The following is an 18,268-nucleotide window of genomic DNA, read 5'->3' on the forward strand; positions in this document are numbered from 1 at the left end:
ATGAATATATTGGCAGGTGATATTGCATCAACCATATTATTCACCCTACAAAACAATTGCAAATACACTGTTTGGCCCGGAAGTCTTTCCGGCAACTGCCCAAATATTATTTACACGGAACTTTCTCTAAGACCCGGTTTTTTGACCCAATTAAATGTGCCGGCTGGTTGGTCAGGACGTTTTTGGATTAGAACCGAGTGCAGTTTTGATAGGACCGGTAAAGGTGAATGTGCTATCGGAGACTGTTTCGGTGGCCTCAAGTGTATCGGCGGAGGTGTTCTGCCGGTAACACTGGCCGAGTTCACGGTTGGAAATGCCGGCAATGACACTTTTATGATGTGAGCTTGGTAGACGGTTACAATGTTCCTATGGGGTATATGCAACCGGAAGAACCGGTAACTGTCAATATGCTGGCTGTATTCCTGACCTAAATGATAACTGTCCAAAGGAGTTACAGGTAAAGGGTGTTACCAGTTTGGTAGTTGCATGCAAGAGCGCGTGTGCAGCATTCAACAGTTCGGAGTTGTTGCCCCGGGGAGCACGGAACACCACAGACATGCCCACCTACAAATTACTCAAAAATGTTTAAGATTGCACGTCCAAGAGCTTATAGTTATGCTTATGATGATGCTTCAAGCACTTGTACATGTTCTGGAGCAAATTAGATCCTCACTTTTTGCCCCCACAGAATCCTCATAAATCCTAAATCTTAGATTTTATTTTTTGGGTTATATAGTTGTTACTTGTTAGTGTTAAAGAGAGGGTGTTTGTGAAATACTTGGATACAGAACTTTATGTGTTGATAACTAAAAATTATTAAATAATTTAATAAATTTAACTAAATTATTATTTAATTACTCCTACGGTCCTACCTATAAACTCCACATGAAATTAAGTACTTAAGTTTTTATTTTAGTTAATTTAATTATATTTAATTAGAATTGAGAAACTGCGTCTTTATGTAGTGGTTTTTACCAGAATTTGTAGAGGAGTAATTTTATATTTTTTTTAGGATAATTCAAATGGTATACTCTTTCCAATTTCACTCAAATATTTCAAGTTCAAGTCTTACTCCTAATTCAAAAAAAGGTAAAAAATACAAAACAAAAATACTCTATAAAAATAACTTAAACTGACTCAAAAAAAATTTCCCGTTGTGATCTTTATTTTTGGCCAAATCTTTAAGAGATCTTTTTTCTGTTACAAAAGTAAACTATTAGTTTGATAAATAAATTAAGCTTTAAACAATGAAGATGAACACACACTGATTTTTATTAGTAGCACCAACATTCAAGTCGAGTTCATTTTAATATAGTATTATAAACATAAAATTGGTTATACTTTTATCTACGGTTTAATTATTGAGCCCTTATAATTATATTAAATTTTTAATTATGTTAATTTAAAATTTTATAATTAGGTCTCTACTTAATATTTCACAATTCATTCTACGTTAAACATAAAAATAAATATTCTAAGAATATTTTTTTTAATTTAAATATCATTATAAATTTAAACAAATTCAAAATTTGGCAAATCTGTGAGATTCTAATTGCTGAAATTATTATTAGAGGACAGCTATCAAAGTGAAGGGGATATAAAGGATCCGTATTGTATATTTAATTTGATAACATAACGATACAAATAAAATTTTATCTTTTTAGATAATAATAATAATAATAATAATAATAATAATAATAATAATAATAATAATAATAATAAAACAAATTTGGTAACTTTGTTTAACCGTTGTGGTTTGTTATTAAAGATGGGAAAGTCTTGGGGCCAACAGTTTTTTGAAAACTTGGCCAGCATTTAATCATCAAGAGAAAATTGAATGATCTCACACCATTGGATTTAATCTCACACCATTAAAAACACTCTTGATGGCTACTTGATGGTTAAAAAACACAAAAAATGCTGGCCCCTAGCATTCCTCAATTAAGATTACTTCTTATCAAATAAAATTTAAACAAAGTAAAATGAAAAAGGTATTACTTGCGCCAAAAGAAACAGATATTATTGGCCATATTTAGTTAGTTTTTTTTTTTTAAACTTTAAACAATGAAGATGAACACATACAAAGCTGTTTTAAGCATATGATAAATCAAAGATAAATTTGATTTAAAATTAAAACAAAAATAGATAAAGAGGAGTAATTTTATAATTTCTATTCGGATCAAGTAAAGAATACAAAACAAAAATGCTCTATGAAAATAACTTAAATTGACTCAAATTATTATTTTTTCTTTTCTGTTGTGATATTTATTTTTGGCCAAATCTTTAGAAGATTTTTTTAGTTTTTGTTTTTCAAAAGTAAACTGATTAATTAGTTTGATAAATAAATTAAACTTTAAACAATGAAAATAAACACATACATATACGGATTCTTATTAGTAGCACCAACATTCAAGTCGACTTAATTTTAATATAGTATCATAAACATAAAATTGTTTATACTTTTATCTACGGTTTAATTATTGAGTTGCTATAATTATATTAAATTTTTAGTTAGATTTCTAAAGTTTAAAAATTAAATGATACTTCTGTTTGCCTGTTTTAACCGTATGATAAATCAAAGATAAATAATTTGATTTAAAATTAAAACAAAACAAGATCATATCATATCATATCAATTAAATTTAAATAAAACCGCCAGCCAGATTTTCTTTCTTTTTATGAAGCCACTCAAACGAACACTATATATTTCACTTTCCATATCAGGAAACTCTTACATTCCATTCCAAGAACACTCACATTACACTCCAGTTTTTCAATCAAAAAAAAAAAAAAAAAAAAAAAAAAAAAAAAAAAAAAAAAAAAAAAAAAAAAAAAAAAAAAATAAAAAATCAACATTACATCCAGTTTTTCAATCATGCCTTTCTTGTTACAGGCAACTCTTAATCCAAAATGGAATGGCTTGGTTTTGTTAGCGGAAGCTGCTGCCGCATTGGGTAAAGAAAAGTTGGAACAAGAAGGCCACAATGTTGTTGTCAGCAATGACGACAACACTGTTAAAGCTAATGACTTGGTTGTTGGGAATGAAGATGATCATGAAACTCATCAACCCCGCCGCAAAAGGATTCGGGTTCGACCCCCCTTTACTTTATATACTCCTATGAAGATGCCAAAAAAGTAAAGGACCATTTTTTCGTTTTTTGTGAATGCATTATAATATATATTTTTTCACAGTTACAATTTGTAGATATTGCATTCGGTAACTAATTCAATTGAATCAGTGACCCAATATAATTTATAATCAATATTATCGTATATTTTTGTCGAATGCATTATAATTTCATATTAGTGGTTATGTTAATACGGTAGAGTCGATTAATTTTTTGCCTAATGGAAAGCATTCATCTTTAGGAAATTTGTCGGCTTGTTTTTCTTGTCATTACGTTCTGCCGTTGATAGTTTAGAACTTCTAGATGATTAACATGGTAACAATTATATCTTTCCAGGATTAACAAAAACTTTACTATGGGTATGTTGAAATAAATACCGGTAGAAATTTTTATGCGCAAGGTTCGTGATTAATTTTATACATCAAACTTGACCATAGAAATTCTTACCCTGCAATACTTTGAAGACGATACTGCAAACATTAATTTCGCAGGGAAACAAATCACATAATTGAAAACAAGATATCAGAACGGGATAAAGGAATTAGGAATGAAGTAGAGACTAGAGAGAAACAAAAACTTTCCATTTTAAAGGGCCTTCGGCCAAAACACTGTTAAACCATGTAACCTTCCTCTTTTTTCTTTTTTTTTTTCCTTTTTTTTATCACATTTTTTTTTGGTACACCTTTCTTCATCTCATTTACTATTATACCCTTTCCATAGGTCTCAATTTTCTCTACAACAGGCTCTCTTTGAAAGCCAAATCAGTAACCTCCCCATCCATTCAACCTACTAGACAATTTAGGATGAGTAAAGCCAATCCCTAAACCTAAGGTGTTGCTTACCACCATTTTTCTCTACAATGACCCTATTTAAAAGACAAGAAACTACAACCTAAAACCACCCAAGAAGAGCGAAAAAAAAATGAAGCTAACTATCTCTTACAGATATTCCTTTGGAGGAACTATCTCTTAAGGTAAAACTACTCCGGACGCGATTAAACCATGATAGTTTCAACTCACCGGAACCAGTGCACTGACCCTCACCCTCCTTTTTGCTGCTGAATAGGGTTTGGTCAGTGCAGTCCAGTGATGCTCCACATGCTAGATTGTATGACTGGCATGCAGAATGACATACTCGAAGCCTGTTGTCTCCATCACCGTCGCACTTTTGGATGGAAATCTGAGGAATTATGCAACATGCTCATCAGACAAATTGGCAAATTACCAAATTTAGAGTGAGAGAATAATTTTAACAATCTAATGGTTCTACTCTCCACAAAATGCAATGTTGGATCTAGTGACATAACAATTTTGAAGAGTCAGGGTTATTGCCACAATTAATGGTTCTACATCATATCTTATTATTTTAGAACTAAGTGCATTTGTTTCAGCTTTTCCCCAGACAAAAAATCACTTTTCCACTGAAAACTCACTTTGCATATTTGCATAATCAAAATTGAAGAATCACTTCTAAGAAAATTAGATAAGAATAACCATTAAATTTGACAGTAATGCGAACTCTAACGAAAAAATAGAGTTGCCAATGAGTAAGAATAAGACCATTATTTAAAAAGATAGATAAATAAATAAAGGGAAAATAATCGTAGGGATAACTTTCGCAAAGAAAATATAGAATTTACCCAGCATGCAAGTCGTTTAGCCGCCTCGTCACAGTAGGAACTCCCAAATATATTAAATAATTTCCTTGCACCACCAGGAAATAGTCGGTGGTAGTTGGGCATGACAACCACTTCTTCTAGCTGCTGCAGAATACTAGGTTCACTAGGTGCACAATGCTGCCCAGAAATACCCTTTCCCAGTACTTCCTTGCAAACTGAAAGGCTGGAGAGGAGCATTGAGCTGTTCTGGCAAGTATATCCCGCATAGTCCGAACATCGGAACTCACAAACTCCATTATCACAAACCCCACCATGAAGGCTGCATTGCTCATCACAAACCGCTGCATGAATTATTGGGAATGGGTCAATAAATAGTAGTTTCACCAATTATATATATGCCTACTTTTATTATTGAACAAGACTGATCCAACTGTTTAAATTTTCAATTAACTAGTAGTTGTGTTTCCAAAATTATAGAAATAAAATACATGAACATGAAACGGAGGTTAACTATCCTAAAGGAACTACAACATAGCACGTAGAAAAGTAATCCAACATAGCAGTACTTTCCATAACCAAGTATGATATTGCTGCTACTTAAAATTACATTATAAGCAAGAAATACTAACCATATTCTTATATTACAAAGTTAAGAAACTAATAAACCAGTGGAACTAACAAGAAGGAAACATATAGTCTAGTGTAAAACTTGGAATCTTAATATTAACATATTACCGGTGGAACAGTCAATGCCAGTGTAGCCAGCTTTACATTCACAAATTCCGTTTGAGAGACAGATGCCATTACCATTGCAGTTGCTCGGGCAGGAATCTGGAATAAGTCAACAATCATTAATAGAGGGAAGAGTAAAACAACAATCATTAACAAATAATAAGTATGCGGAAATACAGCATGACATAAGAGCTCACGTTTACTGCAATCATGACCATGAAATCCAAGAAAGCAATTGCAGCGTCCTTCAACACAATCTCCATTGAAGTTACACGCATTGGGACATTGCCCAGACACAGCCACTGGGGCTGTGTTACAGAGCTCATGGTATGCAGGGCAGATTAATTCACCTATGGGACAATACAATGAAGGATGATAACTTGTCAATGCAATGATAATCTAACATCAATGTGTAAACAAACAGAATGGTAATATTCACCATTAAAGCCAGGAAACTGAATGGGTCCACCAGCCCGAGGACACACTTTCCAGATACCATCAACAGCAACCTGTATATAGCATATGAAGCTTCATTCAGGACTTCCGCAATAGAGGGAAAGAAGGCAAGGGTAACATACACTTAATAATGAGAACATTTCACTTATCAATCAAACAACCATACCTCCAAAGAATTATTAATACACCTATGCTGATAACAACCGTTTCCCTGGGTCGTAGAACCCCGTACAAATCCTGTGCGCACTAATGATGAGGCCATACACCTTCATCAAAAGGAAAACAACTGTTAGCAAATCTAAATCCTTATGGCACATGAGAAATGCAAGAAAAGCATATGAATTTGCAGTCAGAGAGAGAACCTAGAGTTACTTCCTCGGACTTCACCAAGCATTCTATCAGGTGCACGAGCACTGTTAGTGTCTGTACATGATCCATCAGAGTATGCAACAAAATAAGTGCAATAATCGGCTAATGAGGATTGGCCGCCTGCAATAGCCAGTGAATAGTGAGATCTCCACTACAGCCAACTAAACATTTAGTTTATAAAGAACACAATTGAAAAGACAAATGGCGATCACTACTACAAAGTACAAACAAACTGCAACTATGCAGGGTCAGGGATATGGATCAGACAAAGATTAGCATAACCCCTAATCATATAAATAAAGACATGATCATGAAAGTATGTACCTTTATTAGCTTGTGGAAAATACTGAGCCCACAGAGGGAGATCTCCACTATATGTTAGAATCGGGCAGTAACCTTCTGCCTCTCTGTTATATGTACAACCTGAGAACTGTGTTGTGTTGCAACGATAGGCCCCCTTCCAAAGATTGCAAGGGGAGGTAACAAATTCGCTACCTTGGTTGCGACCCCAATCAAGCCGGTCAGCCATGCTATAATTAGCTTTATACCATCCGCTATCTTCCAAGAGAGCCAATGTCATTTTAGAAACTACAGATCTTGTGTCAACAGAACCAGTCATAATCTCATTCATTAGTAGCCTCTTCTCCCAATGAGATCCTGTAATACAATTACCAAATTTTGATTGGTCATCTGCTCATGATTAGAAGTACATGCTTGAATATCATACAGTGTTTGTAAGAAGAACTTTTTTACCATGCATTTCTCGATTGGTTATTTTAAGAAACTTAGGGGAAGATTTCAAAGCAACTAAGGTGATTGTCATGGAAGGCTAATGCTTTGTTTAGAAGCAAGAAGCTGGAAGTTCTATTTAATCATTCTTTTTGCATATAAATTACAGTCCTACCATTTCAGCATATTCACACAGATAATACTGACAATAGGCCAGGATTCATTAGTCTTACAAGAATCATGGGTTGGACTATTGCAACCCCCCCCCCCCTTTTTTCTTTGGGCATTATGATAGTCTTATAGGCTACCTCTTAGAAGGGAAGGGGGGGAATAGACCGAGGAGGATTTTGGCATATTGCATTGGTAATTCATATAAATAGTTAAAAAAATGTTTGTCAATGGAAATTCAGTATTAGCCTATAATAGGATTTGTGAATCTAGTTACATGTTAACAGAATTTCAAAGAAAAGGAGGTGAAGAAAAAGAGGAGGCAAGAATATGTATCAAGAAATAAAATTTGATGAAATCAAAACCTGATGTGCCACGTCCTCCACCATCTTCCAGCTCTAAACCAGTAAAATTTCCTGAGAATGCCTGCCAAGTGCCAACAGATCACTTATCTAAAACCCTAACAAAATCTTCTGATGAAGGACACTTTCAACATGAAAACAGCAAAATGACATTGAAATTGTAAAGAGATAACTCCCAAGCAAATACCCCATAATGATGTCGTGAATGCATGACAACACGTGGAAGAACCACACGTGTTACCATCCGCCCAATCTTTTCATCCATAATTTGTTCGGTAACCTGCAATGACAAGAATGACGAGATTTAAAAATATAAGCAGGTAAATTCCTGAATGTATTTCTCTATGACAGAAATACTTGGCATGTAGCAGCATGCATTACAATTTCTCAACTGTATAGATATGCCATTTTCCAGAACCATTATATTTTGTCTACATCAATATGAAGGAATTTTACTCTTCTATAATTGTAAGAAATTAAACTATGAAGCTGCATATCTGATTATTATAGAAACACAAACTTATGAGGACTCTATTCCCAAGAATTTCATATATCCAGAGTTATATAGTTATTGTAAGAAAAGATGAATCATATGGCACGAAGACAGCCATTACCTGACTACGGCGCCTTTTCCTTTCATCTCTAAAATGAGCAAAGGCATGGGGATCAAAACCAAGAACATGCATAACCTGAAAAGGATCAACCATGGTGAACAAAGCCACAAATAGATATTTAGGACTTCACTCTCAACCCATTTAGGCACAGAAACCAAACTGACCTCGTGTATCAGAGTAGCAGAAAGCAAAGTCTCTGCCTCAGCTGTCAAATGACGAGGAGCAACATTAACATGTCCTTCACACCAGCAAAACAGAAGTTTTTTTCAGTTCTGAAGCATCTGAAGTGCAAGATAAGACAAAAATATAAACAATAAATTTTTGTAGGAAAATCTACCAGCTATAGCACGTCCCCATTGATCCCGTTCACATGCAACTGCCCAAGCAAGTGTATTCCCAGTTGTGGGTCTCGTAGTCACCAAAAGAACTAAGTCGGCATTGGAGACACCCTCTGGAAAAGGAGAACAAAGACCTCATTTACTAAATTCACAAGCAAAAACTACATTTCCCAGTTCCCACAGAAGGCAGATAACAAAAGAATCATACATACCCTCGATATATTCACGTGGAAGCTGCACACCTCCATCTTGTCCACATGCAGAATATCCACTTAATCGCAAGTTCCCCTTGACTGGCTCAACAGCCAATGCTCTCCTAAACCAGTCAGCTGTCTGCCCTAATGCCTGAAATAAGTTTCCACCAAATGGTAAATATCTCTGCCAATAATTATGCAAATAATAACAATTTAACTGGTATTATTGCTCTAGCAATACCATGAAAAAGAGAAATAAAAAAGTGCCACCAGTTATAGTGTACCACGTAATACCATCTATCAGCCTAGTTAAGGGTACAATTGAATCAACAAATGAAGTTGTAAACATATGATTCGAAAGTCATAAGGTGCAGAACCATAAGTGCAAGGTATGCTTCCTTACTTCAGGCTGCCTTTTTTATATTGTTATATAGTGAAACGAAACAAAATCAAAAGGAAATATTGGAAAATCACCTTACGAAGTCGATGCTTTTTGTCCTCTCCAGATATATCTTCAGAAGTGCAGTTATGCCAACAATCACCAAGGATTGGAGGATCAGCATGAGGATTACACAAAGGCGAACCTAGCAGCGAAGCCAAAGGAGGCTCCCCAAGCTGTGAAGATAAAATTAAACATTAACTTTATGTATTTATAAGTACATGAGAATGAGAATACCAATGCTTAGATATACACTTCAAATGATACTTTCTTTCAATCATATGGAACACTCACTTTAACAATATCACCAAGTTTCCGACAATCCCTGTCAGACGAGTGGCCCACAGCGTCATAATTTAGATAAATCCTTATAGGTTGTTTTGCATCCTTCTGAGATTCCACTGATGATGATACACCAAGCAATGCCCTGCCTCTGTGCTGAAGGGGTTTCAAGACACCAGGCTCGTACACCTGTGGGGTAACCGAATACACCTTGCGACCAGGTCGCTTTCTTTGTTCAATTATCTGGTCGTGTATGCAAGAGTGCGAGGCAACATTCTCAGTCCTCCCTTCTGAGCTTCCCCACTGAAGTCGGTGCTCTACAGGTTTTGCAGTACCAGCTTCCAACCAAAACAATATCAATACAATCTGCGGCAAGAAGCAGAAGTTTAAGAACAGACATCCGACTAGAGCACTCAAGGTCTTCATAATATGCAAACGAAATGCATTCAACAAACTTTATGAGGCAACACAAATTGCACTTTTAAGAAATGACAGAAAACACTAGCAAAAACGATGTCAAAATAGAAACCCTAAAGTTTGAAACTGTATATGCTATCCAAACATACTTACTGAGAAGGTAAGAAATCTTTATCTTTTTCTTTAGCTCATCAAACACCATTGCCCCAAATCATAGATCAGCAAAATTTCGAGCTTAGAATTTCACTAAGCCGAAAACAGAAACTAGAAACAAAGCAATGAATATTCTATAACCAATTAGCCCCCAAGGATGTTTAGTTAAAAACCTTCCTTCAAAGCAAAACAATATCGTGCAAAAGATAACTAAGCCGGAAATGAAACGAAACAAAAACCCTCAAATCAAACAAAAAGACCAAACCAGCAACTTCCACGTCAAAAAAAAAAAAACACAACCAAATATTAGGGGAAAAAATTAAGAACAGATTTCATTTCACATCCAAATATAGAATGTTCTAACCTACACGCATCCTCAGCTACAAATTAAAGCCCAAGCACAGTTCAAACAGATTATTCAGACAAAATATACAAAAATTAATCATAAGCACTAAACTACGCAGCACCATTGAACTGAAAAATTAAAACAACAGAACAAAAATAGAAAAAGAGAGAGAGCTTACAGCGAGAACGACGACGTCGAATCGAAGCACACAGCGAGACCTAGAAAACAAAGCGCGTGAGCTACACGGAAACATTTTGAACTCCAGGAAGTGTGAGCGGAGAAGCAGTCGACACAAAACGACGCCGTTTCCATCAAAACGACGGCGAATCACGGATCCGCGACGGAACGCGCACGAATCGCTTGCTCCGATACATCATTGTTTGGTTAACAAAGCCAGAACAACGGCTTCGATTTTTCAAAACAATGCTATCTTCATAAACAATAATTTATATATAAGAAATGAAGAAGCAGCTTCGATTCGTTTAATATAGTTTGTGTGTAGAATGAAGCTTTCTAGATGTTGAGCTTCTTCGTGCTTCTTCTTCGTGTTCTTGTTCCCTCTCTGTTTCTGTTTCTGTTTCTGTGTGAGAGAGTTAAATGGGAAAAAGGGAAAGACACTGAGACACACTGAAAGAGAAGAAGAAGAGAGAGAAAGATGAAAGAGGAAGCAAATAAAAAACGCAATGGATTGGGTGGAGTGGTTGGAGAACAGCGTTTATTTTTTTTAATATTATATTTTTTTATTTTGCATTAATATTTTTTGGTTTATAAGGGAAAAAAATCTGCACAAATAAAAAATATTTTTTTCGGACAGTGTGAAAATTAATTGTGCATATTTTGTGTGGCTTTAATTTGTTAAAAATTTAAAAAATATTTTTAAATTTTATTTTATATTTTTTATTTGTATCAAATGTATTCAAATAGCTAAATTTTAAAAAATGTATGACTAATCTAATAATAATAATAATAATAATAATAATAATAATAATAATAATACAGAATAACTAAGAGTTAATTATAAGATTTTATGTATGATTTGTTAGTATTAAATATTATTTTTGTAAAGTTGTTATTCAATCAATCTTAAATTTTTTTTAAAAAATATAAAAATTAAAAAAATTTAAAATAAAATAAAATTTAGAGATATTTTTTAAATTTTTAATAAATTTTAAAAAAATTAATATATTTTACTATTTTTTATAATATTAGTTGTATTTATAATTTTAAAAATATTTTTTTATTTATAATATTTAAGTTTGTGTTTAGAAAATCAATAAAATTTTAACTAAAACTCATATATCATATATGTTAGGAATTAATTATTGATATGTCAAGTTAAGAAATACTATAAAAAATAAAAATTTAGAAAGGTTATATATACTAGATATATTTTTTTCTAGAGAGAAAAGAATTAGAAATTGAAAAATTAATCCAAAAATATTCTATTGATTTTGTTAGTGTTGAAAAAAAGCTCTAGGATTTATTTGACATAAGTTAACTTTCTAAAATATCTAGTATCTAGTTTATTATAATACCTTTTAACAAACATAACACTATGTTAATATTTTAAAACAAAAATTCAAAATCATCATCTGTGGTTTATCCTATTTGATAAATAATTATATCTTTAATTAAGGATTGTAAATAGAAAAAGATAAATTATACTATTTTTCTTTGTAATTTGTAAAATGTGTTATATTTCCATCTGTGTTATAAAAATGTATAGACTGATTTTCTATAAAATTTTTGTAATATTATTCTTTAGTTTTTTTTTTAATATAATACTGAACACTCATACGAAGCTTATCCGTTTTAACGTAAACTAAAGGCATAGAATAAAAATCAATATATATTCATTAAATTTTAGAGAAAAATAGTGAATAAAACTTTTTATCCACATATAATTATTCATAAATATATTACAGCATATACCTGTTTTTTTTTTTTTTCTATGTATGACATTATATACTAAACTTTTTAATTGTTAAACAAATATAAAAAATAAAAACAAAAATAATTCTTTTTAAAATTATATATAATAAAATCTCATTTTCATATGTTCATAGTGTAATAATATATCTTATTAAAATACATTTGTGCCTTTTATATTTTTATTATCTCAATTTCTCATGTTGACAACAAATAATTATATTATATTATATTATATTATATTATATTATTACTAATTACTAGTACTACATACAATACTATTACTAATAGTATAATAATAAAAAAAATTAGAATAAATTCCATGGTATTACTATTATCGCTAGTTTAATTGTTCTACTTCCTTACCTTTTTTTTTAAAAAATTAATCCAATATTATATTAATGTTGTAAGTGTAATAATGTATGAAATTAATTTTACATTAAAAAAAATATAAAATTTATAAAATAAAAAAATTTATTAATTTTATATTTTAAATTTTGAGTTAAATATGTTATATTCTTATCTTATATTCTCTCACTTAATTATTCCTCAAAGTCTTTTGGATAATCAAAAACTCGCCCCACACATTAAGACGTAATGACTTGTTATTGATTTTGACATGAAATTATATAAATTCTGTTGCTGTTTGTATTGTTCACTTATTCCTTTCAATTGAGTGTTTGCGAAGGCTATAACTATGAACAAGAGAACGAATCAAAGTTGAAAAACAAATAAATAAATAATTATATAAATATATCTTTTTATTATATATATATTAATATATTAATAATATAATATAAATATATAATCATATAAAACAAATAAATTAAAATAAAATTGAATATAAAAAAAAATGCAATATATATAAATTAAAGGTGTCTTTTCTTCATCAAATTAAATTAAATAAAAGCTACCTAAGTACACGTTACCTTAAAATAAAAATAAATAAAAAGCTTAAGATGCAATCATATTATCGGAGATTAATAATAATTGTGGATTATAACTTTATAATTGTCAAAATTGGTATATCTAAAGAATTATATACAATAAAAATTTGAACGTAATGATTTCATTTATCGAAAGTTATTGTTAAAATATAGAGTAAATACAAGAAACAATCAACAACCATAGGCTTAGTAATTAAAAAGAAAAATATCTCATAAAATAACATATATCTTGTGTTTTAGAATCTAGTAAAATACTTGAAAATAAAAATGCATCAATATTCTCATAAAATTAGTAGTATGATTTTTTTTCCTTTTATTTTTTTAGTGTATATGATATGGTATTTTAGTGAAACAATGTGTGGCTTTTATAGCATGCTGATGAAGTGATGATGACCCCATCTTTTGAGTATGATAAAATGACACTTTATAATATCTATTTAATATATGTTATGTTGATAAATGATAACAGAAAATTGTATCCCTTTCATTTCAAGTATGGAATTTGTGTTTATCTCTTAACTAAAAGTTTGTATGAACCTTGCACACCACTTATAATTTACTCATCAAATTAAATTAAACAAGGATATTTATTTCCAATTATATATATGTTATTTAATTTAATTTGATTCCTTATCCTTAAGGTTTTTAATTTACAGACATAATTGTGAACAGTGAGAAAAACATTTTTAAGATTGCAAAATTAAGGTTATTTAGGACTAGTTTGGATAAATAATTTAATTAATTTTTAAAAAAAATTAAATAATAAATATTTGTATTAAAAATAACTTATAATAAATAAGTTATTTTGTATTTGATTTTTTAGTTTTAAAAATACTTATTTTAAACAAAAAATGATACAAAAAAAATTATTATAAAAAAATTATTTTTTTAATTTCTCTACAAATACTAAAATATTTTTTTAAAAAAATGTAATTTAATTTTAAACATCGTATCAGATATTAATATTATATATTTTTCATAAATTAAAAATTAAAAAAAGTAACTTATAAACCTATTTAGACAACTTTAGTTTAGATATATGTTGATAGAGTGGAATGCATTTTTTTAACATATATATGTATAATAGGAAATTAATTAGTAGTCCTTTCGTTGTTGAAAATAACTAAAAGTGAAAACTTAAAAGGGACATTCCTCCTCATTCCTTTATTCTCTTCCTCTTTTTCCCTTCGTTTCTTTAACTCTTTAAAAAGTCACTTTTTTCCATTCCACATATTCTCTCTATTTAAGGAGTAACATTAACTATAAGGTGTAGAGTGAAAAAAAATGCAATTATGAAGTTCATTTTCATAAGTTACTTTCAATTGATAATAATAACAATAATAATAACAACAACAAATCTAATTTTTACGTACTAGCGATTTAATAAATTTTTATATTATTATCCAATTGATTAAATTTACGTTTTGTATGGCTATTTAAGTGGTAAGCTTATAAATTAGGATTTGGTTCATTAAAATTTGTTGAAAATATGTTATTTTGTGTTTGATAAACATTGTACTTGTAATTTTTTAAGGATAAATATGTTTTTAAGAAAATCTAATGTAAAAGTTTTTAAAATTAATTTGTACTTATTAAAATTAAAAGGGATAATATAATTTTATATATTAATTAATTTTTAAATTTAACTCTTATATTTATGTTTATTATAGTATTCTTAAATTTTAAAAATTATTTTATCAAATATAATTATTTTTTTTGTATTTATTAAAAATTATTTTTAATTTGATCTACTAGATATAATACTATAATTTTTTAAAAACTATATTTTAAAAGTTATTTTTTAATAAATAAAAATTTTACCAAAATCAAGTTTACCTTAATTACTTTTGTTAACATTGCATGATTGAATATTTAATAAAACTATTCTATACTAATAACACATTTAAATTTACATTTATTCTTTGACTCTTGTTTATTTGTATTTTATAAGATGTGATATGTCTCATGACTCGAATCTCACAAAGCTCAATATAAGACAAATGAAGTTATGGACACAATTAATATCATCTAAAATTTGGAATATTAGTGTAATGTATCTATTTTCCAATAATTCTAATATTTTTTGGGGGTAAAGCTAAACTATAGATAAATATAGTTTGGAACAGGTAGTTCATTCATTCATTTAAATATCGGTAATTCAAATTTTATTTTATATATATAATAATTTATAATTATTAATAAATTTTTAAATTAAATTTTAGTTTATAACAGATCAATTCTTCATTTATTAGACTATATATAATATTGCAGAAAACCAAAAATACATAATTAAAATATAAAAGAATTAACTAATTAAAATATCAGTTATTGAATTATAAATTAAATAATATAATTTTTCTATACTCATTTAAAGATCACGAGTTTGAGTTTTACTCTTATTTTTAGAATAATAAAAGGAAAAAACTAATTAAGGTACCAAGAATTGCATAGTGTGTATATATATATATATATATATATATATATATATATATATATATATATATATATAATTCAATAATACCTGGTAAAGGTTATCAGACTTTTATATTTAACTTAATTGAAAAACCAATTATGGCAGCGGGTTTAAACCCACTTACAAAGCAAAAGACAAAAATAACACTGGGCATATATATCCCAAGAAGGTAACTTTAACAATAATAGATGGGTTGGTTAGGTTTGGTATTTTGATAACCTATAATCTAAGCTTCCCAAATGATATTATTATTATTATTATTATTATTATTATTTAATTTTCAGCTGCTTTGACCTTCCAACCTTCTTATATATTTAAACCACTACATTGAATTTGTTAATTATATGTATATGCTTAAATAATTATACAATTAAATATGAATAATATTATGGTGCATGATAGTGTTCAATTAATAGATCTAATCCATTGGGCATTAGCTCAACAACGTTGATTAGGAATCAGTGTAAACAGCTCATCTACTTGATAGGTATTTCACCAACCAGCACAAGATATTTTTAATTATAACTAAAAAAGAATATAACAATTAATAAGTTTCCGTTTGAGTCCTTTGCCAGCATAATAATAATGTTATGTTTGGCCCATTTGTTTTTATTTATTTATTCTATTGTTTGTTGAATTAAGATTGTACTTGATCAAAGTTCAAAAAAAAAATGTACTTGGTCTGAATGAAGACTTTGTTGTACAGAAATTAATAATAATGAAAATTTTGATATATTCTTTGGTGTTAATTACACACTAACTCAAAAGAATCAATTTTCTTTGATAATAAAATAAATTTACTTTCTTGTTATATTAGGCGGGCGTTGGACTTGGTTTTTGCCTACATTTTAATTTAATCATTTAACTTATGCATATTTGATATTCATAGGACTGACAATGAGTATGGTAGGGTAGGATTTAGATTCTACTCTAATCTTATTTACGAGTTAAAAAAATTTTTTAAATTTTATTCTACTCTATTTGTGAGTTGAGAATCTCTCCACCCTAACCCTACTTATACCCTAAAGTTCTAAATCCTACCATATCCAACTTTACCTGCAGAAATAAAAAAATTAAATAAATATAAAATTTAATTATTCCAAATTTTATACGTATCAATAAAATAAAAAATTAAGTTCAAATTAAAATTAAAAATAATAAAATTTTAAAGAAATTCAACATAAAATTGCAAATAATATGATTATCAACTAATTTAATGATTATTTTAAATTTTTATAAGAAGATTGTGAGTACAAAACTTACTTTCTTTACTATATACATAACTTTTACATATATATTATATAATATATTAAGGATGCGAGTAGGATAGGGTAGGATATATCCTAAACTCGTACCCTACCCTATCCGTAGACAAATTTGCACCCTACCTACCATATCCGTAGCGGATAAGGTAGACAACCTTACTTGAACGAATTGATTTGAATTGAGTATTTGCGGATAGGATATATATTGCCAGTCCTAGATAATTATAGTTAAATATTGAATTTTTTTAATTAAAATTTTCTTATGAAAAGTTTATCTTTTTTCTCCTTATCAGATATTTTATAATATAAAATTTCACATAATCTAAGTTTCAAAATTTTTATAAATGTGAATTAATTCTTACTTTTGAACTTTTCGAAATAAGTTAGGCTTACTTTTATTTCTAATATAGTATATAGAGTCTGTTTGAAAAGTTTTAAAAGTAGTTTTTTTGAGTTTTTGACTTATAAAAAGTAGTAGTATTAATGTTTGGTGTAATTTTTAAAACAAAATTGCAGCTTTTTAAGAAACTATTTATGAACTTATAGAGAAATTAAAAAAAATGAATTCTCTCATAATATTACTACTTTTTATCACATTTTTATAAAATAAGTATTTTTAGAACTAAAAATTTAAATATAAAATAATTTATTTATAAATAACTTTTAAATAATTATTTATTATTTAAACTATTTTATAAAAAAAAGCTTAATTAAACTGTTTATTCAAATTAGCCCATAGTATGAGAGTAAAATTAAAAATTTAAAACGGTCATCACACTATAAGTGCTTGTTCAATATTGCATAAATCTAACAAAAAAAAAAAAGCTAGTTAACTAAAATCCCCATCCTTAATTAAAGCCTTTCGAAAATCCCAAATGAGCAAGCACAGTATCAGATTTGTTATAGCCAAAACTAGGGAGTAGTGAGAAAAAAGTGTTTTTTTTTTTAATAGTGGAATGGCATTTCCTATGAAAACCATTGAACCACCACACTTTGCATGCATTAGTTGTTCTTTTAATTTGGTAGGCTCTTTACATCATTAATTTATCTAATTTTGCTTAAAGAGATTACTACTTGTGCTTATAAATAAATACATTTCATTATCACAAAACAGTAAACTATTGTCTTCTTTCTTTAGTCCATGCACAAAATTGTTTCACAAGGAACTAATAATTTCGGTTGAAAAGATGAAAAGTTAGGCCACAATGTTATTGCCCTGGAAAATTCTTTTTGCCTTAATCAACATTAGATTAATCATCAAGTTGTAAACAAATTCGTCATCTCTTTACTTGTGTTTGATTTGAGCTTT

The 18,268-nt window shown here is 29.3% G+C and overlaps 1 protein-coding gene and 1 pseudogene across 1 annotated transcript; one reads left to right on the top strand and one right to left on the bottom strand.

Moving 5' to 3' along the window:
- Window positions 1-713, top strand: LOC112806007 (pathogenesis-related protein 5-like; annotated as a pseudogene).
- Window positions 714-3,688: 2,975 nt separating this feature from the next.
- Window positions 3,689-11,082, bottom strand: LOC112697938 (uncharacterized). The gene is made up of 17 exons (XM_025751335.2): window positions 10,524-11,082; window positions 9,442-9,795; window positions 9,183-9,323; window positions 8,727-8,859; window positions 8,514-8,627; window positions 8,341-8,414; window positions 8,177-8,251; window positions 7,750-7,842; window positions 7,566-7,626; window positions 6,628-6,960; window positions 6,297-6,423; window positions 6,101-6,200; window positions 5,918-5,987; window positions 5,676-5,828; window positions 5,482-5,577; window positions 4,768-5,087; window positions 3,689-4,307 (listed from the first exon to the last, which is right to left on the bottom strand). The coding sequence occupies exons 1-17, from the start codon at window positions 10,596-10,598 to the stop codon at window positions 4,056-4,058; spliced, it is 2,571 nt and encodes an 856-aa protein (XP_025607120.1). The 5' UTR covers window positions 10,599-11,082; the 3' UTR covers window positions 3,689-4,055.
- Between the last annotated feature and the right edge of the window lie 7,186 nt (window positions 11,083-18,268).

Source organism: Arachis hypogaea, chromosome 6 (genome assembly GCF_003086295.3).
Source record: "Arachis hypogaea cultivar Tifrunner chromosome 6, arahy.Tifrunner.gnm2.J5K5, whole genome shotgun sequence".
In the NCBI taxonomy this organism is placed as follows: domain Eukaryota; kingdom Viridiplantae; phylum Streptophyta; class Magnoliopsida; order Fabales; family Fabaceae; genus Arachis; species Arachis hypogaea.

Coding starts and splice junctions, on each gene's coding strand:
- LOC112697938 (XM_025751335.2), bottom strand. CDS start 10,598: ATGTTTCCGTGTAGCTCACGCGCTTTGTTTTCTAGGTCTCGCTGTGTG. Junction 7,843..8,176: donor GGAAAAGGCGCCGTAGTCAG/GTAATGGCTGTC, acceptor TTGTCATTGCAG/GTTACCGAACAAATTATGGA. Junction 5,578..5,675: donor TGGTCATGATTGCAGTAAAC/GTGAGCTCTTAT, acceptor GACTTATTCCAG/ATTCCTGCCCGAGCAACTGC.